At 41.8% G+C, this 26,140-nt stretch overlaps 1 protein-coding gene across 2 annotated transcripts; it reads left to right on the forward strand.

Annotated features, from left to right (window-relative positions):
• The first annotated feature begins 9,633 nt into the window (after positions 1-9,633).
• Positions 9,634-13,967, forward strand: PBDC1 (polysaccharide biosynthesis domain containing 1). 2 transcript variants are annotated; one of them, XM_059911353.1, is made up of 6 exons: positions 9,634-9,762; positions 9,853-9,918; positions 11,531-11,590; positions 12,092-12,232; positions 13,189-13,300; positions 13,629-13,967. In XM_059911353.1, the coding sequence occupies exons 1-6, from the start codon at positions 9,733-9,735 to the stop codon at positions 13,880-13,882; spliced, it is 663 nt and encodes a 220-aa protein (XP_059767336.1). In that variant the 5' UTR covers positions 9,634-9,732; the 3' UTR covers positions 13,883-13,967. The 2 variants fall into 2 exon arrangements, with proteins under 2 accessions (XP_059767336.1, XP_059767337.1); XM_059911354.1 differs by having other exon boundaries at positions 9,634-9,759.
• Positions 13,968-26,140: the final 12,173 nt, after the last annotated feature.

Genomic DNA, 26,140 nt, shown 5'->3' on the forward strand with positions numbered 1-26,140 from the left:
GGTCAATGCTAAATTCTTGTTCTACAGCTCACCCTCTGAGAAGAAATACAATCACCAGCCACCACTGAGACTATTAGACTGGTGATGACAACGACTTCTATCCTAGCACATCCATATTGCCCGCCAGAAAAAGAAGCTGTGAGCCGACTTACTGGGGGCCTTTCTAGATAACAACAATCATCACCCTTGTATCCGTGCATCTATGGTTTTCTCTATCCAGGTGAACCCACGGCACTTCCAAGGTTCCCTCCTCCAGCCTATTCAGTATGACTGTCCCCTCCCTACTTGGATTAGCTCCCACAGCCTGCACTGCTAACCCAGGATGGGGAAGTGGAGTATGAAATCCAGGAGAGGCTATACCTTCAATGGCACCGTGGCATCTCCGAGCCTTCTCCACCTAAGAGGATGCTGCCTAGAGGACCAATCCCCAGAACCACCTGGAAAACGCCCTGGTCAGGTCGAAACATTCTAACAAGTGAATCCTTGGAAATCCGGGCCCCTGGTATCTGTGGTATGGGATTTCATCAATTTGGAGGTGCACAGGGAAGCCAATGGGGGCACAAATAGTTTGAGGGTCATGAATTATTACCTGAGGGTTCAGGGTCAAGGCCCAAAAGGTTTCTCTCTCTAACTTCTTTTTTACCTCAGGGAATGGCCTCAGGCAATGCCTCCTGAGCCAGTTCACTTAGTCTTCTCTGACCTGCATTGCCAGCCCTTCGTTCCAGATCTTGTTTTTGTATTTAACCCACCATATGGACTTGACATCCTCACCGAAGAAAACGTTGAAAGTAGGGGAAGGTTACCAGAATGAATAAAAAATCACGCATAATTCCGCGACCAATGTATAGTCACGCTTAGTACTTAATTTGCTTCCCAGTATTCTCTTTTCTAGGGAAGTAAGATAATGTAGCAGGTATCCTACTACCATGAGATTAAATTGTGTCCCTTGCTGCATTCCAGGCATTGCTGAGTGTGTGTGGTGACTGGTAGAAATGGCCTCCTTGCCCCCCGCCCACACACCCCACCCTTCATGGAAAAAGATGCTTAGCCTCAAAGTGAGTCAGGCAATAAAAAATTGGGGTCACAGTGAGATACCATTTCTTTCCGTTCAGAGGACTATTTGATTTAGGGACTGTAAAGGATACCAGGCAATGACATCCTAAGGAAGAAAGAGCCAGGAAGCCCAGCTTGGCCCACTAAGAGCAAGTGGTGATTCTGAAGAGAGGACTCTATCCCTTACTCAGGTTTGCCTCCTGGCCCAGCCCCCATAGGGCCAAATACGAATCCAATGAGGGGCTGAGAGTAAACACTGAAAGAGCTGTTTCCATAGGAGGGATGAAGCAGTGCAAGTCGCTCATCACATCCCAAACGGCTCCCCCTCGTGGCAGTGATTAGGGCAGCTGGTGGGCCTGTGGTCAGAACAAAGGGTGCCCCGTGTCACCAAGCACCACAGGAGCCACTCTCAGAGAAATCTACTGGTGATACTTGTGTGTCCAGAACCCTGAAATCTCTGAAAAAGTAGATGTGGCTGAGTCAGAACAGGGTCAGCACCAGGTCAGCAGGACAGGATCATCACCAGTCTCATCCCTGCCTCTTCTCCGGCTGCTCCAGAACTCCTAGTGAGTTCTGCATCAACATACTCAGCAGCCCCAACCAGGGTGTGACGAAAGAGTAAATAAAGACAAAGGAAGGAAAGAATGGACAGAGAGAGCAGTGACTATATAGAGAGACCAGCCATGGGCTCAGTTCATTTTTCTTCTTGACACCCAGGGCTGCTGCCTCTAAAGCCCAAAGTCTTGGCTATAACACCCTGGTATTGTGCTTGCTGAATGGCGCTTTCAGAGCTTCCCTGGAGGAAACGTTGTGACACACTGCAGCAAGACAGGCATGACTTGGGGTCTATGCCCAACCACAGCCCTAGCTCACCACAGCACCAGGAAGTTGCAGCTGGACCCACAAGTATCAGGGCTAACTTATGCCTCCTTCTCCCCTTCACTCATCCCAGGCCTCCTTCTCCCTCAGCAGATGTGAAACAAAGGAACCGCTGCAGAAAATAATCTCAGAGCCTCAGTCTGAGCTATGTCTGCAAAGTCCACGGCGATCTGAATAATCTAGAATTTACTGAGCATTCGCTAGCTTCCAGGTCCTGTGCTAACAGCTCGTATGTTCACTGATTACATAATTCTTAATGATAGAAACAACTAGCTGAGGCAAGTGTGACTATAGCCTCCACTCTTTAAAAATTATTTATTTATTTATTTATTTATTTTTGGCTGTGTTGGGTCTTCGTTTCTGTGCGAGGGCTTTCTCTAGTTGAGGCGAGCGGGAGCCACTCTTCATCGCGGTGCGCGGGCCTCTCACTATCGCGGCCTCTCTTGTTGCGGAGCACAGGCTCCAGACGCACAGGCTCAGTAGTTGGGGCTCACGGGCCTCGTTGCTCCGCGGCATGTGGGATCTTCCCAGACCAGGGCTCGAACCCGTGTCCCCTGCATTGGCAGGCAGATTCTCAACCAATGCGCCACCAGGGAAGCCCCAGCCTCCACTTTTGAAGTATGGAAACCAAGGCTCAGTGAGCTTCAGAGACCTGCCTAACGTCACCCAGATAAGTAGAACTCAGGTGCCTCTGAAATAAAAGACGACATAGTTTAACCATAAACCATCACGGCCCCGAGGCTGATCAGAAGAGTAGGGTTGATAATTTCCAAGGAGGAAGTGATTTTAAATCTGGCCCAATTTCAGATCACTTGAATTGCCCCTGCTGTGTCTGGGGAGGCATCTTCTCTCTTAAACATGTATTCACAGGCAGGCACGCATGCACCACCCCCCACCCACCCACCCCACACACAGCCCAAATGATATGGGACAGATTAAGTTCCATATGATCCAGACTCAGCAGTTAACAGAATGATTAGTTCCCTACCCTTACCCGTGAACAGTATTAAATCAAAATTCCCAGGATTTTCCTGGGAACTCAATGCATCAGAAGCTTCCAACCTTCACCCAAGGTGTGTTCACTTCAGGAGTTGTGCAGATCCCACCATGCCCCAAGGACAGCTTAGAACCGTTCTCTGTCTTCCCGTAATGCCCTGGATGTATTGTCATCGATCCATTCATCCAACAAATAATCATGGAACTCCTCTAATATACGTCAGCCACAGAGATTCCTTGGAACCCCTGTCATTCCAGTTACTACTGTCTTTTGTTAAAAATGATCAGTTTTAACGTAACAATATCTCCCACTAGGATGAGTGCCTTGTAAGAAGGTTACCGTGCATTATTCATTATCATATACCTGGGGCTTAACCACGTATGGGCACACCTCTGAGCAGGCTATCAAAAATATTGGAGACTGAATGAAAAATTTCACCAGGTATATACTGCGTCTAAGAAATGAGAAACACAAAGAGGAGATAAAATATACATTTAGTGGAATGTAAATCCCACTAAGGGTAAAGAGACGGCGCTGTGTTGAAAGGTGGGATACCAAAAAGGGAAGCTCTTGTAACACCTAAAATCATCCTTTGCAAAGTAAACCAGGGTCTCTACACTCAGATAAGGATATATCTTAGGTAGGATGGCAAAATAACATCCAGCCCGGTAATGGGAGCCCTCTCTTCTCAGTCTCGGGTCTGCTTTAGGGGGCCCAGTCTGCCTATCATACTGTATGCAACACAATTCCTTGGCACACCAGGGACAGCAGAAGTGAGAAGTGAAAGAGCATGAATGTGAAAGCCCTTTCTTTTAGGAATAGATACCTTCTTCTCTGACTCACTGGACTGCGTTGCTTGTTTCTCAAAATACTAGAATTTCTGAGTCCCCAAAGGCTACACAGGAGAAGGGTTGCTCCTTCCATACCTCTACATGCTTCTTAACTATGCATAAGGTTGAAGGGCCAAACTTGCCTGCCAGTTCCCCTAGAGATAGCAGATTTTATCTGTGAATTCTGTTGATAGGGTCCATCCCATATTTTGCAGATTCCATTCTTTATAAGACATTGCTGCTTTCAATTTTTCACTTCTTTTTTTTTTTTTTTTTCCTGGACAAGGAACCTGAATCGTCTCATGGTCCCTGGCACGGTGTTCCGAAATCACGCGAGGCTTCTGACTTTCAGTTGTGCTGCAGGGGGCAGCAGGGAGCAGCCCATCATTTCTTTATACAGCTGCTTAATAATGATAAAAAACAATACAAAAAACATAGGTTCGATAAATTGAACAGGTCTCCTAAGTTAGGTTAGGTTCCACACCACATCATTAATCTCAGAATAACTCGACAACTTAGGTAGTTGTCTTCCCATTTAACACTAAAAAAAGAAAGAAAGAAAAGAATGAGACCCCGGGCGAAAACACTAAATAGAGGTATTAAGACTTTAATTCAAGGTCTAAGTTTATCAATAGCTGGTGTTATGGATACTGAATGGTGTTTCTTTCTTTTTTTTTTTTTTTTTACAATTTAAACATTTTAGTATTTTTTAAAATTTGTTTATTTATTTATTTATGTTTTGGCTGTGTTGGGTCTTCGTTTCTGTGCGAGGGCTTTCTCTAGTTGCGGCAAGCGGGGGCCACTCTTCATCGCGGTGCGCGGGCCTCTCACCATCGCGGCCTCCCTTGTTGCGGAGCACAGGCTCCAGACGCGCAGGCTCAGTAGTTGTGGCTCACGGGCCCAGTGGCTCCGCGGCATGTGGGATCTTCCCAGACCAGGGCTCGAACCCGTGTCCCCTGCATTGGCAGGCAGACTCTCAACCACTGCGCCACCAGGGAAGCCCTGAATGGTGTTTCTTGAGTTTTCCTTCCTGAAAAGCAAATCTGTCCATCGGGTACGAAAAAGCAGTAGCTGGAGTCCGTGGCCAGCCTGGCAGCACTATCTTATGTCAGCACCCCTGGGAACACTAAAGCTACTTTTGATGGTAAAGGGGTAGGTAGGAAGGAGGTGGGACTGTGGACATGACACCAAGCTTAGAGGGCCTTATGGAGACTAGGCAACGGCTGTGCCTTTCCATAAGGGAGAGGTATTGGTGGTGTCAGTGTCATGATATGAACCCCTGCTGGCCAATGCACCCCAAGACAGAGCAAGATTCAGGGATCTGTGAGCCCCCCGCCCCCGTCATGTCAAAAGGGACACAGTGCATTGTGTCACCTCCTGTAACAACTGTGTCAGGTTGGCCAGGATGGTATCCTAGGGGACCGTTGTACTTTCTCCTGGCCACAAAGCAGTCCTAGAATATCATCACCACTGTCATAGGCAACAACTTCAGCAAGATGGCACCAGCCACCTCTTTTACCTGTCCCCTGTTACATTTGGTAAATCAGGTTTTCTGCTTTCACAGAATACTCTCTCACATGATTTCTGACCACAGTCCCAGCTTTTTTCCTCCAAGAGTTTGGTCACAAGTTTCAAGGCCAACCGAGTTTGCTTTCCTGTCTGTAGTCCAATAGACAAAGAACCCATAAGAACCATGCCCCTGAAGATGATCTGACTATGTTGCTACTCAATTCATGTTTAATATCTCGCTGAACTCATTGTCCTGCGACACCCTACTTCCTACCGATTGTGGCTTCTAGACTGTCTGCATGAGCTGGACTCTGTTATTTTTTTGAGATGTACCTTGTCTGATATTACATTTATTATACATGTTGCAGATATGCTTGACCATAATGTGTATTATATAATTATTGGTTTCAGGGTTCAGGATTTATCCATTAAATCAGGTTTGTTCACGTGTTGCTCAAAACTTCTAAATTCTTATTAAGCTGTTGGCTGTTTGAGCTGTCAGTTGCTGAGAGACATGTTAAAATGTACCACTCTTTTAACGGATGTGTCTATTTCTGCTTGTAATTCTTTCAATTTTTGCTTTATGTATTTTGAAGCTATGTTACTCCAAGGTTTCTGGGACAAGCTCGAATCCGGGAAGGCATCCTGAGGTCACTGTTGCACTCCCTCCTGACCATAGAACACACCCTGTGGATATGATCACTTGAGAGGTCATCTCTAATATCCTGTTTTCACATGAAACAGCCTCATAAGATGACAGGGGTCAACCCCTGTAGGTATCATGACCCACACCTGTCACAGCAAACACTTTTATTACCCAGATTTTATATATTCATAGTAGAAGAACTTACACGGTTTCTGACCATAGCCCTATTTTCCCTCCCAGATTTTAATGACCAGTTTCAAGGTCCTTCAAGTTTGCCTTCCCCGTATAGTCTGACAGCCACCAAGACCATGTGATCCATATTTTCAGGGAGTGTCTACACAGCTTCACCACCTGCAAATAGCAGCACTCACCCAACTGCCTTGCCACTGACAAACTTATATTCAATAATGTGAGATGCCTTCCTCTACCCCATGACACCCTAGCTCCAGCAATTATAGCTTTCATCTTCTCCACACCCCTGTTATCCCTGGCATTACAGACACCTCAGCACCTTAGTCAGGATTGGTGATGCCTTTGGCTCCACCCATGGCATGTCTACATCACCTGCCTTAGAAGGAAGCTGAAGGTCAACTCAGTGGTGCCCTTCCAGAAAAGAGAGGGAATCATCCCAGTGGGCTTCCATCTCCAGTTTTCTTACCCCACACCAAAAGGCCTTTCTTTCCTCGATATAGTTCTTGAAGTCCACCACCTCTCCCCTTTTATGTACCGCCTTTTGTTCCTGGCACATTCCTCTTTCTCTTATTTTAACATCCAGCTACTTTGAGTCCATCTGAAACAATAGGTATGGGCACAAAGGCCAGTGCTTTTTCTGATACCTCTGCCTGGGCTGGTTCCTTTGCCCGGCAGTGAGAAAGGCTCTGGGTGACAGTTTTATCTCCTGCTCTTTGGGGGTACAGAAGCAGTTGGCTTTTCGAGTCCTGTGAGGACCCAATTCTTGGTCTCTGCAAGTATCTAAGGCTGTGAGTACTTGAATGGTGAGAAGTTCCCTTATTTAAAAAAAAAAAAAAAAGTCCTAACAAACAAACCATGCACATACTATACATCTTAATAGATTTTTTTTTAACTTAGAGGCAATGAATCTGCCCAAAATATTAGATAAAGCAAATTACCTAAGTGCTTCCTCAGGTAAAAGGTTACTTGTGTTTTTTGGTATTCTATCCATATGCACTTGTTATGCATTGATTTGGCCATCATTTGGGGCTACCCCTCCGTTTTCCTGTTGTCTATTGACCTCCTGGTCAGGCCTCCACATTCACTAACGTTTAGCATCCATCTGGATGACCCATCTTACATTCAGACCGCTGGGTTACATACAGAGCGCTATCCCTGAAGGATCATGTCCTCTAGTTTGACCTGGTCCCTGAAAACTTCCATCCATCTCCTTGTCAGACTGCTTCTCCCTCTCCTCTGAGCTGCTATGCAGGACTTCTCAAATCATTCTTCTCAAGACAAGACTTTAACACATTCCCTCTTGCGCTCAGCTGCCCTCTCGTGCTTCATAGAGAAAACAGAAAGCATTTGGTGGGAACACCTCAATTTCCTGCTTATGCTGCCTCTCTTCATTCCGTTTCTCTGGAGATACACCTAGCTCACCCTGCAGGACCGTCTTTTGTATAAGGCCAAGTCCCCAGTACACTTAATCCTCTTTAAACCTGACATCATAATTTAAAAAGTCCCTGAGGTTCCTCAAAAAATTAAGGATATAATTACCACATAATCCAGCAATCCCACTTCTGGGTATAGCTCCAAAAGTATTGAAAGCAGGGTCTTGAAGTGATATTTGCACACCCACATCCATAGCGACATTATTCACAAGAGCCGTAAGGTGGAGGCAACCCAGGTGTTCGTTGACGGATGAATGGATAAATAAAATGTGTTGTATACATACAGTGGAATATTATTCAGCCTTAAAAAGGAGGGAAATACTGTCACATGGCAACACCATGGATGAGCCTTGAGGACATTATACTAAGTGAAATAAGCCAGTCACAAAAAGACAAATACTATATGATTCCACCTATATGAGGTACCCAAAGTAGTCAAAGCCATAAAAACAGAAAGTGGTACGGTGGTGGCCAAGGGCTAGGGGATGGGGAAAATGGGGAGTTGTTGTTTAAGGGGTGTAGAGTCTCAGTTTTGCAAGACGAAAAAGTGCTGGAGATCCGTTGCACAGCAACGTGGATATACTTAACACTATTGAACTGTACACTTAAAAATGGTTAAGATGGTACATTTTCATGTTCTGTGTCTTTTAACCAGAATTTTAGAAGGCCCCTGGACCTCATGTCTCTTTCTAGCTGCAACTCTTTGGAAGAACGTTGTATGGTCATTGTCATCTCTTCTTTAACTCCCACTCCCTTCTCAACCCACTGCCCTCTGACTTCTGCCTTCACCACTCCACTGAAATTGCTCTTGCTAAGGTTTTCAAGGACCTCTCCAAGTTTCTGGGCTGAGGGTACTCAACCCAGGGTATTGGACACCGTTTACCACTTCTTTCTGGAAGTTCTCTTATCGTTGGCTTCTGTGAGACTCTCCCTTGGTCCTTTGCTGATGTCTCACTGATAACTCCTTTTTTTTTTTTTAAGTCTTCTTTTCTTTCTTGCTATCCTCTCTTCTTCCTAAATAGTTCTGTCCTTGGCCTGCTGCTCTTTGTGTCTTTATAGTTCTTCATAGTTTCACTGGGACAGCTCAATTAAACCTGAAGTATCCACTATCAGATTTATATCTCTGATTGGATCTCCCTCTGACTAGTCAACTCTATCTGAATGTCCCATAGGCTGTTCAAACTCAGCTCCTGAATTAAACTCATCATCCCTCCTCCTGTGTTCTCTAGCTCAATGGCGTTTATCCCCCAAACCTATTCTGAAACCTGGGAGTCATACTGGAATCCTAATTCTTCTTTATCCTCCATGTCCAATTAGTCAAAAAGCCCTATTGATTCCATTTCCCTTATTAATTCTCAACGTCCATCTCAACTGTCAGTGCCTCAGCTGAGGTTTTTAATCACCCAGTGCCTCCAAGTTAGTCTCTCTGCCTCCAATTTTGCCTTCCTCAAATTTATCTTCCAGAGGGTGCTTCAGTGACCTTCTTAAAACTTGAGTTTGATCATGAGGCTGGTCTACTTAAAGGCCTTCAGTAGCTTCCCATTGCTTCTAGGGTAAAGTCTCAACTCTCTAATATTCAGCATACAAAGCCCATCTGCTCCCCCAAAATCATGATTGATGACAGGCCCATGATTCAAGGTGACTAATTCTTGGGGAAGTTAGACACCAGTGGAAGAAGATGAAACCTTCACGGTAAACTTAGCATCTTACCAAAATAATTCTTTCTTGACCTACTATCTACTCCATTGCCTAGCTGCATGCCTGCTTGTAACTTAATCCGTGGTTGGGGTTATGGGAACTGTGTGTTGTGTCCCCGTCTGAATGCGCGTCCATGCACAAGTGGAGAATGTAAATTCGAATCTCTGCAGGGCACTCAGCGCAGTGGGGATGGGAAAGTTGCATTATTTTAACTCAGTCTTTTCCCATGTTCACCGCAGATATTACTGACTGTTCAACCACCTCCTGACCGTCAATCAGCCCAGAATATGCAACAAAGCCACACCTTCGCGCAAGGCGTATGAGGCGGGGCAAGGAAGTACTGCCTCCAGGCGAGGGAGGGTGCACGCAGGCGCAGCCGCAGTCGGATGAAAGCCACTCTTGCCGGCCGGCCGTTTTCAATGAACTGGGAACTGCAGAAGGAGCACGCAAAACGTCATTTCCGGAGAACTGGAGCCACGCCTTGTGGGCTGCAACATGGAGGCGACCGGTGGAAATGATGAGGTGGTGAGACGCTGCTCTGGGGTCGGGTGAGTGGGGAAGCCGAGCTGGGTCGAAACTCGATCTCTCCTTCCCCATCTCTTTTTCCTTTCCCAGGTTTCCGGGGAACTGGCGTCTGTGGCGCACGCTGTTTCTCTCCCAGCCGAGTCTTACGGCAACGATGTGAGTATGACTCACCCACAGTTTCCACGCACGCAGCTATCCTGGGATGTCTGCAGGGCCCGCCACGAAATTGTAACCCTCCTACCCAGATGGCTTCCGTAGACTCTTTCCACGTCTGCCAGAAAATGTGCCTTTCAATTAATTCTAATCCTTTTGGTCCTCAAACACAAGACTAACGCCAATGGGAGTAGTTCCCAAACTGTGCTGTACTTTAGAGTTACCTGGGAAGCTTTTAAATATCTCGAAGTTCAGGTCGCAATCCATCCCAACTAAATCACAGTATCTGGGTGGTTAGAGTCAGGAATCAGTATTTTTAAAGGTCCCCGGGTGACTGCATTGTGCAGTAAAGTTGCACTGGATTATGGTGTATCTGGTTTAGATCCTTAAGGAGAAAGTACATGATGTATTTTGAGTTATAAGACACACGGACATGAAAATAGTAATAACACTCAAATAATAATGTGATGTATGGTAGATTAGTGAATCAGGGCATAAGATCCAAAGGAGTTTAGCCAAAGAAGAAACCCCTAAGGACCCAGACAGTAAAGGAAGACTTTGCTGAGGAAGTGGATATGGAACCGGATCCTCAAAGTGTAAGTGGACAAAAGGTATGGATTGGCAGCCAGGAAAAGGGCATGGTCTAAGGCATGGAGGTAAAAATGCAATTTTTTTTCTGGTGTCAGTGAAATAGATCCATCTAGTTGGAGTGGGAGATTCCAGTGGAACAGGTACTTGGTAAGGCTTATTATAACCTAGCCTGCTTCACGATATTGATTCATTTCTAAGTGTTGTAGGATAGGGAATTGGCTATCTGATGAACACAAATGATGATTATGACATTGTACACTCTTAAAAGTGAAGAGTAATATTACTTCTGTTATCTTACTCTGTCCTCTCAACAACTCAGTGGTGTATGTGGGTATTTCAGTTTTACAATAATTTAACTCAGTCCTGAGAAGGTGATTTATCTACTGCTTTATGTAGTCTTCTACACTTTCACTAGCTGCTGGGAAAAGACAGCCAGTGGCTCATTTTGTTTATTAGACTGTGTAGGTAGCTTCTTTTGGTTGTCATAAAGACAAAAGAATTATTATATTGTCCGAACTTATTAGTCCAGTTTTTTTTTTAACATCCAGAATCTTTTATTGGTCACTTGTATGCCAGGTACCAGCATCAACAAGAAAAAAAAAAGGTGTTTCCACCTAAAAGAGCCCCTTATCTCTTCGTTTGCCCCTTCCTGTAGTGTTTCTCTCCCAACTCTGTAGATCTACAATCACAGATGAAAACAGCTACAACAAACACTCGATCAGGAGGCAAGAAAGCTATGGATAAATCTCTCCCAAGTACAGAAATATTAGTCAGCAATCACTATACCAATTGCTCAGAGCTTCACATACAGCCTCCCTTTAAGCCTAAGATTATCCCATTTTACAGGGGAGGAGGCAACAAGTTCCAAGAGAATTCAACCTTAGTCCAGTTTTTAACCTTTGACAGTAACACCAAGCTTGGTAGCTCTCTTGAGCATTAACTAGACATCCACAGACTTCCTTAATTTGTTCTCTAGTAGCAAGATTGGGTGATTTCTGACCTGGCGTTCTTCACTCCTTTGCAGCCTGATATTGAGATGGCTTGGGCCATGAGAGCAATGCAGCATGCTGAAGTCTACTACAAAGTGAGTTGACTGTCTTCATTGTTAAGCAGAATTAAACATGTAATTTCAGCATATTGTGCTCTGCTAATCACCATTCTCAGCAAGTTAAACAGTTGTGTTTTGGAGATAATTTTTATTACTCTAAGGAGAACTGGGGCATGGAAGTCAATTTTGCTTTGACAGTGAGGAGTTGTGCCTCTCTGCCCAGTGTTGTGTTCCTAACCAGCAAAAGGATGCCTGGCCCACAGTAGGCACTAAATAAATGTTTGTTGACTGAATGAATAATCCACAGAGGGTAATAGCCAGACATTAATAGGGCCAAAGGGGTTTGAATTGGTGGAAGGGACTGTAGTGTATTATGGCCCTTTAAAATTATGTCATGATTTCATCTGGGACCTAGGCTGTCTATATTTTCTAATGAACTTTTCTGCCCTGAGAACCATGAGGATTTTCTGGGGAAGAGGGGACAGAAATATAGTAAATTAGAGACTAGCATCTTTGTGTTGTCTTATTGTCTGGCAGCTGATTTCATCAGTTGACCCACAGTTCCTGAAACTCACCAAAGTGGATGACCAAATCTATTCTGAGTTTCGGGAAAATTTTAAGAAACTCAGGATAGATGTATTGGACCCAGAAGAGCTCAAATCAGAAGCAGCTAAAGAGGTAAGAATTCTCTCTTTTAAATATTGCCTAGCATCTGACCAATGATTGACTGTGAATACATTTTTATACATTTAAACTTTTGGGGGGTTTGTTTTAAGGCAAATACCTAAAGCACCAGGGCTTTTATGTAGTTGTAATTAACTAATGTGTTACTAAATGAATGTTTTTCTGGTTTATGGATTTTTCATTTTCATTGAATCTATTTTTTTTCCCTCTTTGATTTGGACCTTTGATCCTTACCCACCTAGCTCTTTCAAGGGAGAAGGAATAAATTTATTTATGTGAGTACGTTAGCCAGAAGGCTTAGATAGAGGGTTGGCAAATAGGGTACGGAGAGGTGTTTGGATTCTCTGTATTTAAGATCATATTATCACAGGCCGTGGATAATTGGAAAACTTGTGTTTTGCATTGCTTGCTTGATTACCTTATACTTTTACAGAGCACTAAAACTCTTATAGTTAGGAAATTTTTTTCCTTGAGGGTAGACTCTCGGCTTATGAGAAATGTAAACTTTTAACTCTAAGCAGGCTGTTACTGATCTTTGGAAAATTGCCTCTATTGGATGGACTTCTTTCTTAAAATTTAACTTTGTGACTTTGGGCCAAATTCCTGCCTTCTTTGTCTCATTTGTGCTTCAGTGGGGATGAATAACCATTTTGGGCTGAACTAGCCAATAACTTAAAACAGAGAATATACTTAAGAAATTAAAATTTAATTCTCTAGTCAAGGATTTAAGTATTTTATCAGATTAAAATATTGTTCATGTTGGGAAATACCAGCCTAAAGATACCAAAGATAACGCAGAAACTCATTGCTAGTGAAACTAGCAATCAGCTCAATTCTAGTCTCTTTCACTGTGGTTATTTTCCTTACTGGGGAAATGGAAGCCCCTCTCCTGGCCTGACTTCACCAGCCTCCTGCATTTTTTAGCTAAGATACCTTTTTTGCCTTTACAGAAGTGGAGACCATTCTGTTTGAAGTTTGATGGGATTGTAGAAGACTTCAACTATGGTACTTTGCTGCGACTGAACTGTTCTCAGGGCTACACTGAGGAAAACACCATCTTTGGTGAGTTTCTTGCCTCTGGGATTGTTTCTGTATAAGGAGAGTGAGGGATCTGGTTTTACTGATGAATCAATGACATGAATAGTTAGTTTGGGAATCATTTTATTTGTTGTATCTGTAAAGATCATGTTACTGTATCTTGAGTAACTGTGAGGTAAGATAAGTATTTTCAGCATCATTTAGTATAGGATTAGAATTAGAATTCACATCTCTGAATCTTATGACTATACTTGAATGCTTTGCATGTTAGTTCAGCTTTGTCAATAGATTTCCAGTAGGTTTAGAGAAGTAACTGTGACTGGGACAATAATCAATTCTATTCACCTTTCAGCACCCAGGATACAATTTTTTGCCATTGAAATTGCTCGGAACAGGGAAGGTTATAACAAAGCAGTTTACACTAGTGTTCAGGACAAAGAAGAAGAGAAAGGAGCCAACAATGGAGAAGACAAAGGAGCCAACAATGGAGGAGAAGAAGAGAAAGGAGCCAACAGAGAAGGAGAAAAGGAGAAAACCAACAAAGGAGGAGAAAAAGAGAAAGAAGCCTACAAAGAAGTCAACAAAAGTGGTGAAACAGCTATGTAAGGTAGACAGGGAACAGCACTCTAGAAGCTGTGATTCAACTGAGCCTACAAGTACCATTATGCTACTTGCACAGGCCCCTGTGGTCAAATGTATCTCCTTGTTCACTGGAAGGACATGCAGAAGGACATCTTTCTGGCCTAATCATCAGGAGCTGCAATGGTTGTTCTCTTGTATGAACTGGCTTGAACACTATTAGTGGGGTCTTATAGTTGATGGTTTCTTGCTTCTCACCACCAGTCAAGTAAGAAATTTTGTAAATAAATTTCTTTTGGTTCTTATGACTATATGTCTGTGATTGACTTTTAAAAGGTATTGAAAATTATTTGACACTTGATTTTTTTTTTAGGTACATAATCTCTTTGTCATGTCTTATATAAAATGATTTATGCCTATTTCTTAATGCTTCTCACTATTTCCTGTAGTGAAGTTCTCTCAAACCTGTAAAGTTGTACACAGTTTTGGATTAGAAGTCCTTACATAAGAATTGACTCTTGCCATTTGAGTGACTCTAGCTTTCTGATTTTATTTGATATATCTCTCAAAAGATTTGATAAATACTCTATGGGGATAACAGCAGCAGCCTGAACCTGTCACACTAGTGAACACAGCCCAGTTCACATTAAAGGAGCAGGAGACTGAACCTGCTCAGTACCTGCTTCTCTGTTGTAACCAAGTTGTTACCTAAAATATAGCAGAAATTAATAAATATAAAGCCTGGTAGAGTGGCTTTCCTTTTATAATGCTGTGGACAATAGCACACATTTATACATTAATACAAAATGAACATATTTCTAAATGGGATTTTGTCAGACTCCAAAAATAGACCAACTGATTTTATATGGGTAGGGGGATGTTCCTTCTCATCTAATGACTTTTAAGAGTGCATGTTTTCAGTTATCTTTACAAATGTGTAGATTTGTGCATGTCCCCATAGACATACTGACTTTGTTTGCTAAAACTAGCTAGAGGAAGCTGCAATGTTCATAGTGCATACAGTAAATAGTCTAACCACAGCATGATCATGCAAGAAAAGATTTACCAGAGGAGAGGAGGGTGAATGAGACTTGTTTTTCTCAGTGGACACAGGAGGAGACAAAAATTAAACTTAATTGATCAGTGGTCCCCTAGGTAAGAGCTGCACTAGAGATGCACACAGTCAGCAGCAACGATTGTGCACAAAGCAAATAGGTTTCTCCATGAATTCTCTTTGGCCAGTTCTTAAAAATATTTAAAACATCTGTTAAAGTTTTCATTTTATAAAAATATGTTTTTTTAAAAGGTAAGAGGGTGTTAAATACATCATATTAGGCAGACTTTTTGAGATGAAGAATATGCTTTACTGTATTAACTTTCTCTTTGATTTTACAGAGAATATGAAACATACTGTTGATAGACTGCTTTAGAACAAGAGGCATCTGTCTAAGAACTAGGTTATAAAAACTGGGAAGAAGAAGGGGAATAAGAACACGGAACACTTTACACTAACCATTTGATTTTGAGTTTATCAAAAGGGATAATATCCTGGGTGGATCTGGCCTAATCAAGCAAGTACTTAAAGGAGACAAGCAGTAGCAGATGTTCTGTTGGCCTTGAAGAAGCAAACAGATGTGTGAGAGAAGGGGGCCATGTGGCAAAGAGCTGAGGGTGGCAGCTGGGAGCTGACAGTGCTCCCACTTGCTGAGAGCCAGCAAGAAAATGGGGATTCTACTCCTACAGTTGAAAGGAATTGAATTTTGCCAACAACTGGTGAGCTTGGGAGAGGAACTCAAGCCTCAGATGAGACTGTAGTCCTGGTTGATACCATGATTTCAGCCCTGTGAGACTCTGAACAGAGGACCCAGTTAAGTCATACTTGGACTCCTAACCCACAGGACTGTGAGATAACAGGTATTGTCTTAAGACACTAATTATGTGGTTATTTGTTATAGAGTAGTAGTAACTACATAGACTTTGGTAATGAAAGTGGACTGCTGCTGTAACAAGTACCTAAAGTGTGGGAATGGCTTTGGAATCAGGCAGTGGGGGGGAGGCTGGAAGAATATTGAGGAGCATGACAGAAAACCTAAATAGCCTTGTACAGACTGTCAGTGGAAATATGGACTTTAAGGATGCTGCTGGTGAGGGATCAGAAGGACGTATTATTGTTATTGAAAACTGGAAGAAGGGGGATCCTATTAATAAATGGTAGCATTATAGTTAGAGGCCAGAAAGTTTGAGATTTGAGTCCTACCTCTGAATTATTTGGAAGATGATATGAAGCCAGGCTTGACATAGTGTGTAAACATCTGTGATTTATTCAGAATGTGGTACCTATCCACTTATTTATCTCCATGACATCTTTTGGAGGCAGGGAAAGAGCACAGACTAATTTTTGCATTTACAGAAGGGAAAACTGCAGCCATTTTAAAATTTTAAGCCATTAAGTTTGTGGTGATTTGTTACAGCAGCAATATGAAACTAATAAAGAAAGCGTACTGAACCCTGCTCCAAAAGTGGAGACATTCACTGCACTGTAATTATTTATTTTGAAACTATAGTTTAAACAAGGATATGTTGTACCAATGATTGGAGACATGAACTGCACCCAAAGTGAGCTTCAATAATTCTAAACCCTTTTGAACTTAGGAACTTAGGAACTCCTGTAGCTGAGTCTGTGTGTGTCGTGTGTCAGGTGCCATTACTATAACTGGTAGTTCTCTAAATTTGCTTCTATGTACAATACAATGCTTATTAATGCATATGTGCTCATTTGGAATATATATATATATATATACACATACACATACATAAAACTCAACAGTAACTTGATCAATTGTTTAGACCTTGGACCAAGAAAATGTGTTTCTGGAGAGGAGTGTTTTATCAATGACATTGTTTAAAATTGCCAGAGCATGGTGATAATTAAAGCTGACCAGGTTTTTGTTGGTTTTATTACTGTTTTTAAATTTTCTACAGGTAATACAGCCTTTTTTTTTGCTTGCACCCAGTGTAGATGATTCTCACTACCTCAAATTTGTACTCCACAGTTGCTTTCATATGTTGTTTATTCAGTTAAGTTAATATCTTAACTGATTATTCAGAATTAAGGCCTGTATGTATGTTATGTTAATGGTCTTTTTTCTATGCCTACATTCTATCTCTAGAAATTTGGAAGCATTATGAATGTCAACACGTTGTTGGTCTCCTGAATTGCACTGCTGTCACATGATAACCTTATATATGACTGGCTAGCTTTAAGTTTTCCCTGCTGTACTCAGGTTTTCTCTGAATTCCTCAGTACAAATTTTACTTTCTTGAAGTCAGTATTTAAGTTTTCATTTTATAAATTGAAAAACAAAGATTGAATCATAATTTGCCATCTGTCACATAAGTGGTGGTGTTGGGACTCAGATCTACATCTTTTGATTATGAATCTCATTGTTTCCCAAATTCCCATTCTAGAATAAGCTTCTTGCTAGAATAGACAGATAATTTGGATGAGGAATTGAAGTATTCAATAATCATAAGCATTCTGTTGTGGAGTGATGCACTAAACTAGTTTAAACTCCTCAAGACATTTTCAATTTCTCTGTCTTTTTCCTTCTAAGAGATTCCTTTTTACATATACAACCAAGACATTTAAAAAGCATTATAGTATAATTACCATATCACTGTAATCTTTCTTCAGTTTCAAAATTATATTTTAATTTCTTAACCTTTCTTATGAACTGAATTTGGCTGACACATTTTCCTCAAGTGCTTTGTAGTTTTTTATTATTTTTTTTCTTTTTGAGGCTTTATCTTCCTGAAATCTTCCTGAAATAAGTTTTTTCAGGCTAAATCGTTGGAAGCTCTAATATGTATTACTGGTTGGTTTTTACATTGTAAAGAAAATAAAGGAAATTAAAAATGTCAACTTAGAGGATAAGCCTTTGCAACTGGAATATATCTCAGAAACCTAATTCAAAAATGTCATTTTTCTGTGAAAAAATAAAAAGACACAAAAGGATGTGCTTTACCCAGTTGAAAATCCTCTATGTATGTAAAGATTGTTTATTAACTTACTTATTGTCCTTCCTGTTACACTAAGAACACTGCACAAGACATCATTCCATAAGGTTTCCATTGTCTTAGATATATCCCTGCACAAGACACTTTCCTCTAGAAAACAGTTTTAAAATAGTCTCCATGCTTCTCCATGATTTAGGATTCTTATGATGTCCTTTCTGTTTAAACTATATCTGGCCAATCTTACACAATTCTGAGAATTTGGATTATATTTAAAATAAAAATCACAATAATTTGAAATTTACATGTTCTTGACTTTTTTTTTTTTTTGGCTGCGCTTGGTCTTCGTTGCTGCGCACGGGCTTTCTTTAGTTGCGGCGAGCGGGGGCTACTCTTCGTTGTGGTGCGAGGGCTTCTCACTGTGGTGGCTTCTTTTGTTGCAGAGCATGGGCTCTAGGAGTGTGGGCTTCAGTAGTTGTGGCATGCAGGCTCAGTAGTTGTGGCACACAGGCTTAGTCGCTCTGTGGCATGTAGGATCTTCCCCGACCAGGGCTCGAACCCGTGTCCCCTGCATTTGCAGGTGGATTCTTAACCACTGCGCAACCAGGGAAGTCCCAGTTCTTGACTTTTTATTAAAGAAAACAAGGCTTGTAAAAATTTTGTCGCTCTTAATGTCATTTTTCTCCCCCAAAGCCACTGAGGCTTACATGCTGTCCTTTGGTTTAGGGAAGATAAACAAAGGAATTCTCCCTTCTGCTCCCTGCAACACCCTGCCATTGAATTAAGTTGATTGCCTCTTAATCCTGGATGAGGTCATGAACTCTGACACTTGCTTACCTGGTAAGCTCAAATTCACATATGGGACATTTATTTTAAATTATTTTTTTTTGTTATGAAAATTTTAAACATATACAATAGTAGAAATAATAGTATAATGAACCCCTATATATCTGTCATCCAGATTATATAGTTACCAAGATTTTGCCACATTTGCTTCATTTATCCTCCTTTTTGCTTTATTGAAGCATGGAAAACAAATCTCAGATATTATATCATTTTACCCTTATATATTTAAGTGTGCCTTTCTAAAAATGGATATTTTCTTATATAATCGCAGTGATAAATAATCATAAGATTTTCAACTGATATTCAATTATAGCAAAAATTTGTGAATGCATATTCAAATGATGGAGATCCAGGAAACAGTCCTTTAGTGTATATTTAAGGAATAGTGATTAGTGTAGGTTGACTAAAGTATAGGACATATGTACGTACAAAGGAATTAGTAGAAAAGGTTGAAAATATGTATTTGATTCACACTGTGGGCACTAATAATAAGCCCTAGATACTGAGCTAGATGCCTTACATATATCTTATTCCTATCATATAGGCATTATCAACCCTATTTTACACATTAAGAAATTAATTCTTGGCTAGTGATATGATGAAAACTGCTTAAGGAAGATTAAATGATGTACTATATTGAGTAAATTAAATATTAAGCACTTATTCTGGATTGATTGTTTTGACCTGATTCATGCATTCATTCATTTACTTAAATATTTATGGAGTGGGTCTTACACACCATGGACGTTAACAATCTAATGGGGAAGACAGAACTTAAATATACATAAGATATAGATATGGTTTGCTAAGGAAATATATGGTAGAACTCTTAGTGTCTTTTTGTGATTAAAAAACAAACTTATGGTCTTTTTTTTTAAATATGGAAATCAAAATCCACAAAGAAGGAAATTTTAATTACTCATTACTTACTGCCAATGACATTGCCAGGGAAGGGGAAAGCCCATGAAGGACTGTTTATTGACTTGCATTGGCCTGTCCTAGAACTGATACACATCTTCTACTCATATTCTGTTAAATAGCACTCAGTCTTCTGTCACTGAATTGAGGGTGGGAAATTTAGTCTAGCTCTGTGCCCAGGAAGATGAGAAAGAAAAGGTTTTACTGACCACCTAGGCAGTCTCCCTCACATATTTATTAATTTCAGTTTATTCATTTCTCAAACTCTAGAAGGAGATTCCTAATCTATGACTCTGGTGCTCAGTCACTTCTTAATTGTACAGTTAACTTCTTGAATCAATGTTCCTGGACACTGTGTCAATATGGTCTGAAATAACAAGCTTCTCCTTTGGACTCATTTCTTCTTTTAAGTGATTAAAATGCACTGTGTTGGGATAAGTCACTCACTTTTGTGTTTTTCATCTAGACAATATAATCCATGCATTATTTATTTTTAGTTAAAAAGAAATCCATCTGTTCTGGACACAGAGAGACTGTTCATTTCCTTATAATCTGCAATAGGTTTAGGACATTAAACCTGATAGGCTAGATGAGCAAATCATAGAAGTGACAGGTTGGTTCAGCCTTTAGGTAAGGAAGTGTTACATGACACACAATAAACATTACAAATTCACACAGAATAGAGCTGGACCTCAGCTCTGAAACTTAGTACTCTTAAATTTAACCTATTCTAAATTAGTGCAGCACAGTGTAAGAGAGAGAATGGATTAACATGTGGAATCATTGTAGAATTATCTGTAGAAGTATTTGAATTATGTATATGATAAAAGGAAACGTCTTCCTTTCTTCAAGGAAATGTTCTAGCAATGTCATTACCAACAAAGTTATAATTTTTTCAAACAAGCTTGAAATATTTCATCTGATCCTGGAGTTCATTTTATCATTTATTCATTCATTTCTTCATTACATCATAATGAACACGTTTCCATATTGTCTTTACCCATTATTTAAAGGGTAATCATCTTCTTCAAGATCCCTGTCACCTTCATCAGTGACTCATACTCTCCTGCTCTCATCTTCAGCCTCAGGTCCTTTACACATGATATTCCATCTGTCTGGAAAGCTATTCCCACAGATATCCGTATGATATTCATTCATTTCTCAAAGATCTCTACTCAAATATCGCCATAATAGAGAGGTCTTTCCTGACCTCTTTATTTAAAATAACAGCTCTCTTGGCGCTCTCTATCCCCCTTTCCTAGCTGTATTTTTAATTATAACTCATCACTCTCCCCTTTACCCCCACCCCGGAGGATGGAACATTGTTTTGCTTGTTGTTGTATGCTTAGCACCTAGAACAATGTCTGGCTGGCATATAGTAGGATCTTAATAAATATATTTGAATAGATGAGTGAATGAAGTATGTAGTGTATATCAGGCTTAATTCCGATACACTAGGATCACAGCTGAGACACTGAACAATCAGAATGAAGGAAGATCTAAAATGTTTCCAATGTTGTTCTATCCATCCAGACAGAGATATATTAGAAAAGAAAAATAATGATCCAAATAACTTTACATTTTGAAGGGTCTTTCCACACTGGGCAATAGGAGTTGAGAAGCCAACTCATGAACAAGATCCACTAGATAAATGCCTACTTTTCTATAGGAATTTGCAGGCATAACACTAGGTACATGAAATTACCTTTATAAAGTGAAATATGCCTATGATTAAGAGTCCAGATTTAAAAAAAAATGCCTACAGCACGGGAAGCATTTGACTTGTACATGTCCTATCTCAAACCAATCATATTACTCTCCTCTCTTCCCTAACCTGTGGCTCCTTGTGCATTCACATTTTTGGGGGGGTCATAACCATTTTTCCCCATTATTTTGGCTTAAAATCTTGGCAATATCTCTCCTTCTGCTCCTCCTTTTACTTCCTTCTCATTCATATGGCTTCCAAGTCATATCTATAATGCTCTGTGGCTAAGGCCACTACATTGAGCAACTAACTCCAGGGGATACCATTCACATTTTAGTCTGTGTTAATGGAGTCATGCACTGCTTAAGCCAGCACAACCACACACAGTGGTCCTGCATGTCCCTGGGACTGCTAGTTGCTCACACAACATCCATTCTCCCCCTCTTTTAATAAAAGAATTTCAAATTTTAGCTGCACAGATCAATGTTTGGATTTAAAGACTATATTTGCTAACCTCCTTTGCAGCTAGGCTTAGCCATATGACTAAGTTCTGGCAAATAGGATGTAACCTGAACTTTGTTTTGTGGATCTTTTAAGAAAGTTGCTTAAAAGAAGCTAATTACTCCACTGGGGTCCCTTCTGCTCCTCTTCTATCCTCTGTCTTTTCTCCTTTTTATGGTCTGCAATAAGGACGTGATGACTAAAGCTTCAGCTTGGACTATATCTTGGACAAAAAATGATCTTGAGGATGTAAGCAGTCATTTATTCTGCCCACAGGGTCTTTTGTTCTCTACTTGTATCACCACTTGTTTTACCTATGACTTAGCCCAATCAGCATAAGATCATCTGGAACAAACCTGTAGTCTGACAAAATTAGGATTATTGAACCTATGCAGTGAGGGAGACTGCACATCAGGGGAATCATGGAGTATCTCTCCAAACAAAGGAAAAGATGGAATTATTATAGGATTTGTGGAAAAGAAGGAGTTTAGGTGAATGGACTTGAGGACACCGGGAGGGGGAAGGATAAGCTGGGACGAAGTGAGAGAGTAGTATTGACATATATACACTACCAAATGTAAAATAGATAGCTAGTGGGAAGCAGCTGCATAGCACAGGGAGATCAGCTCGGTGCTTTGTGACTACTTAAAGGGATGGGATAGGGAGGGTGGGAGGGAGGGAGACGCAAGAGGGAGGAGATATGGGGATATATGTATACATATAGCTGATTCACTTTGTTATAAAGCAGAAACTAACACAACACTGTAAAGCAATTATACTCCAGTAAAGATGTTAAAAAAAAGAAAGCATAGAGAATTCAGAAAAATATATCTACAGAGGTAAAAGCCAAAATTTTGCATGGATTCTATTATGCTCTGTCTACGATCCTCAATTTTGTAGTATACAGTTAAGTGCAAGATAATTACAGAATAAAATACATAACCACCTTTCATAATTAAAACCCACAAAATTGACCCTATTTACCATAAAAGATTTCTCTCATTCAAGTAAAGATCATTTGAATTAAAAAATTTTAATTCCCTAAAAAAGAAAAAAAAAATTTAAAAGAAGCTGAGATGGAGCCAAAATGGTAGAGTAGGAAGACCTTGAACTCACCTCCTCCCATAAGCACACCAAGATTAAAACTATTTACAGAGCAATTATTGGTGAAAAAAAACTGGAAGACTAGCAGAAAAGATCTTCTACAACTAAAGATATAAAGAAGGAACTACAAAGAGACAGGTAGGAGGGGCAGAGATGTGGTATAGTCATGACCCATACCCCTAGGTGGGCACCCCACAAACGGGAGGATAATTACATTGCAGAGGTTCTACTAAAGGAGCAAGGGGTCTGAGCCCCACATAGGCTCCCCAGCCTGGGGGTCCTGCACTGAGAAAACAAGCTGCCAGAACATTTGGCTTGGAAGGCCAGTGGCACTTACTTTCGTGAGACCAGAGGGCTGTGGAAAATAGAGACTCCACTCTTAAAGGGTGCACACAAAATCTTACATGCACTGGGACCCAGGGCAGAAGCAGCAATTTGAAAGGAGCCGGGGTCAGACTCACCTGATGATCTTGGAGAGCCTCCTGGAGAAGCAGGGGACAACTGGAGCTCACCCTGGGGACAGAGATGTTGGTGGCAGCCATTTGGGGGAGCTCATTCTATCACGAGGACACTAGTGCTGGCAAGTGCCATTTTGGAATGCTCCCTCAAGCTTATTAGTGCTGGGACCAGGCCCCGCCCACTAGCCTGTGGGCACCAATACTGGAACATCTCAGACCAAGTAACTAGCCAGGCAGGGACACAGCCCCACCCACTAGCAGGGCTGCTGCCTTAAGAACCCCTGAGCCCACAGGTGCCCCAGGACCCGGCCTTGTCCACCAGAGGGCCCAGGACCTGGCCCCACACACCAGTGTGCCAGCATTAGCCCTGGGACACCCCAGGGCCCTGCATCTAGAGACCCAGGGACCTGGCTCCACACACCAGTGGGTCAGCACTAGCACTGGGAACCCACCAGCTGGCCAAAACACCAACTTCAGAGCACCCAGAGTTCTGCAACCAGAGACCCTGAGACCCAGCTCTGCCTACCAGTGAGCTGGCACTAGTCCCAGGACCCCCTGGGCCTCAGCCCTGCCAACCAGCAGGCCAACACCAGCTTAGGGACCACTGGACCCTGCAGCCAGAGACCCCAGGCCCTAGCTCCACCCACCAGTGGGCAGAAAACAGCACTGCGATCCCCTGGGCCCCAGCCCCACCCACCAGTGGGGGACACTGACCTCAGGACCACCAGAGCCCTGCAACCTCTAGTACCAAGACCCAGCCCATCCACCAGCAGGTCAGTACCAGCCCTGGGACCCCCAGGGGCCTGCAGCCAGAGTCCTGGGATCCAGCACAACTCACCAGCAGGTCAACACCTGCTTTGGGACACCACAGACGCCACAGTCAGCTGTGTCAGGAACTGAGCCCACCCACTAGCAGGCCAACACTAGATCCAGGATCCCCAGGTCCCACAACCACCCACTCCAGAAACTGGCTCCACCCACCAGTGGGCAAGCACTAGCTCCAGGATCCCCTGGGGCATTGTAGCCAGCAGCCTTGTTACCCAGCTCCACCAACCAGTGACTGGCAGCCTCTGCACAAGGCAGTGCCTGGCAACCAACTGGACCTAGGGCCAGCCATGCCTACCAGACTACCCACAGTAGCTAGCCTGCCATAACAGAAAGACCCATGCAGTCCACATAGAGGGGCACCCCCTAGAACATATAGCTCTGGTGGCCAGGTGGTGTGCACTGCTGGGATGCATAGGATATCTCCTACAAAAGGCCACTTTTCCAAGATTGGGAAACATAAACAACCTACAAGATACATAGAAATAAAAACAGCAAAGTAGGCAAAATGAGTCAACAGAGGAATATGGTTCATACAAAAGAAAAAGATAAAACCCCAAAAGAGGAACTAAGTGAAGAAGAGATAGGTAATCTACCCAAAAGAGTGTTCAAGGTAATGATCATGATGATGCTCAAAGAACTCTGGAGAAGATTGGATGAACAGAGTGAGAAGTTAGAAGTTTTAAACAAAGAGAAAATATAAAGAAGAACCAAGCAGAACTGAAGAATACAGTAACTGAAATGAAAAACACATTAGAAGGAATCAATAGTAGATTTAATGATACAGAGGAGGGATCAGCAAGCTGGAAGACAGAGTAGTGGAAATCACTGAAGCTGAACAGAAAAAAGGAAAAAGAATAAAAAGAAATGAGCACAGTTTGAAAGACCTCTGGGACAACATCAAGTGTACTAACATACAAATTATAGGGGTCCCAGAAGGAGAAGAGAGTGAAAGGGGCAGAGAACATATTTGAAGACATAATAGCTAAACACTTCCCTAACCTAGGAAAAGAAATGGACATCCAGGTCCAGGAAGCACAAAGAGTCCCAAAGAGAAAGAGGACCACACCAAGACACATTGTAATTAAAATGGCAAAAATTAAAGATAAAGAGAGAATATTAAAAGAAGCAAGGGAAAAGCAACAAGTTACATACAAGGGAACTCCCATAAGGCTATCAGCTGACTTTTCAGCAGAAATTTTCAGGCCAGAAGGGAGTGGCAGGATATATTTAAAGTGATGAAAGGGAAAAACCTACAACCAAGAATACTCTACCCAGCACATCTCTTGTTCAGATTTGATGGAGAGATCAAAAGTTATACAGACAGGCAAAATCTAAAAGAGTTCAACACCACCAAACCAGCTTTACAAGAAATATTAAAGGGGCTTCTCTAAGCGGAAAAGAAAAAGCCACAACTAGAAACATGAAAATTATAAAAGGAAAAATCTCATTGGTAAAGGAAAATATACAGTAAATGTAGTAAATCAGCCATGTATAAAGCTAAAAAGAAGGTTAAAGGACAAAAATAGTAAAATCATCTTTATCCGCTATAAGCAGTTAAGGGATACACAAAACAAAAAGACGTAAAATATGATGTCAAAAACAGTAAACGTGGTGGGGGGTACTAAAAATGCAGGATTGCTAAAATGCGTTTGGGAGAGACCTTCAAGATGGCGGAAGAGTAAGACGTGGAGATCACCTTCCTCCCCACAAATACATCAGAAATACATCTACACGTGGAACAACTCCTACTGAACACCTACTGAATGCTGGCAGAAGACCTCAGATTTCCCAAAAGGCAAGAAACTCCCCACGTACCTGGGTAGGGCAAAAGAAAAAAGAAAAACCAGAAACAAAAGAAGAGGGACAGGACCTGCACTTCTGGGAGGGAGCTGTGAAGGAGGAAAAGTTTCC

The sequence above is a fragment of the Balaenoptera ricei genome, chromosome X (assembly GCF_028023285.1).
Source record: "Balaenoptera ricei isolate mBalRic1 chromosome X, mBalRic1.hap2, whole genome shotgun sequence".
NCBI classification, from domain to species: domain Eukaryota; kingdom Metazoa; phylum Chordata; class Mammalia; order Artiodactyla; family Balaenopteridae; genus Balaenoptera; species Balaenoptera ricei.

Coding starts and splice junctions, on each gene's coding strand:
- PBDC1 (XM_059911353.1), top strand. CDS start 9,733: ATGGAGGCGACCGGTGGAAATGATGAGGTG. Junction 9,763..9,852: donor CCGGTGGAAATGATGAGGTG/GTGAGACGCTGC, acceptor TTCCTTTCCCAG/GTTTCCGGGGAACTGGCGTC. Junction 11,591..12,091: donor ATGCTGAAGTCTACTACAAA/GTGAGTTGACTG, acceptor ATTGTCTGGCAG/CTGATTTCATCAGTTGACCC.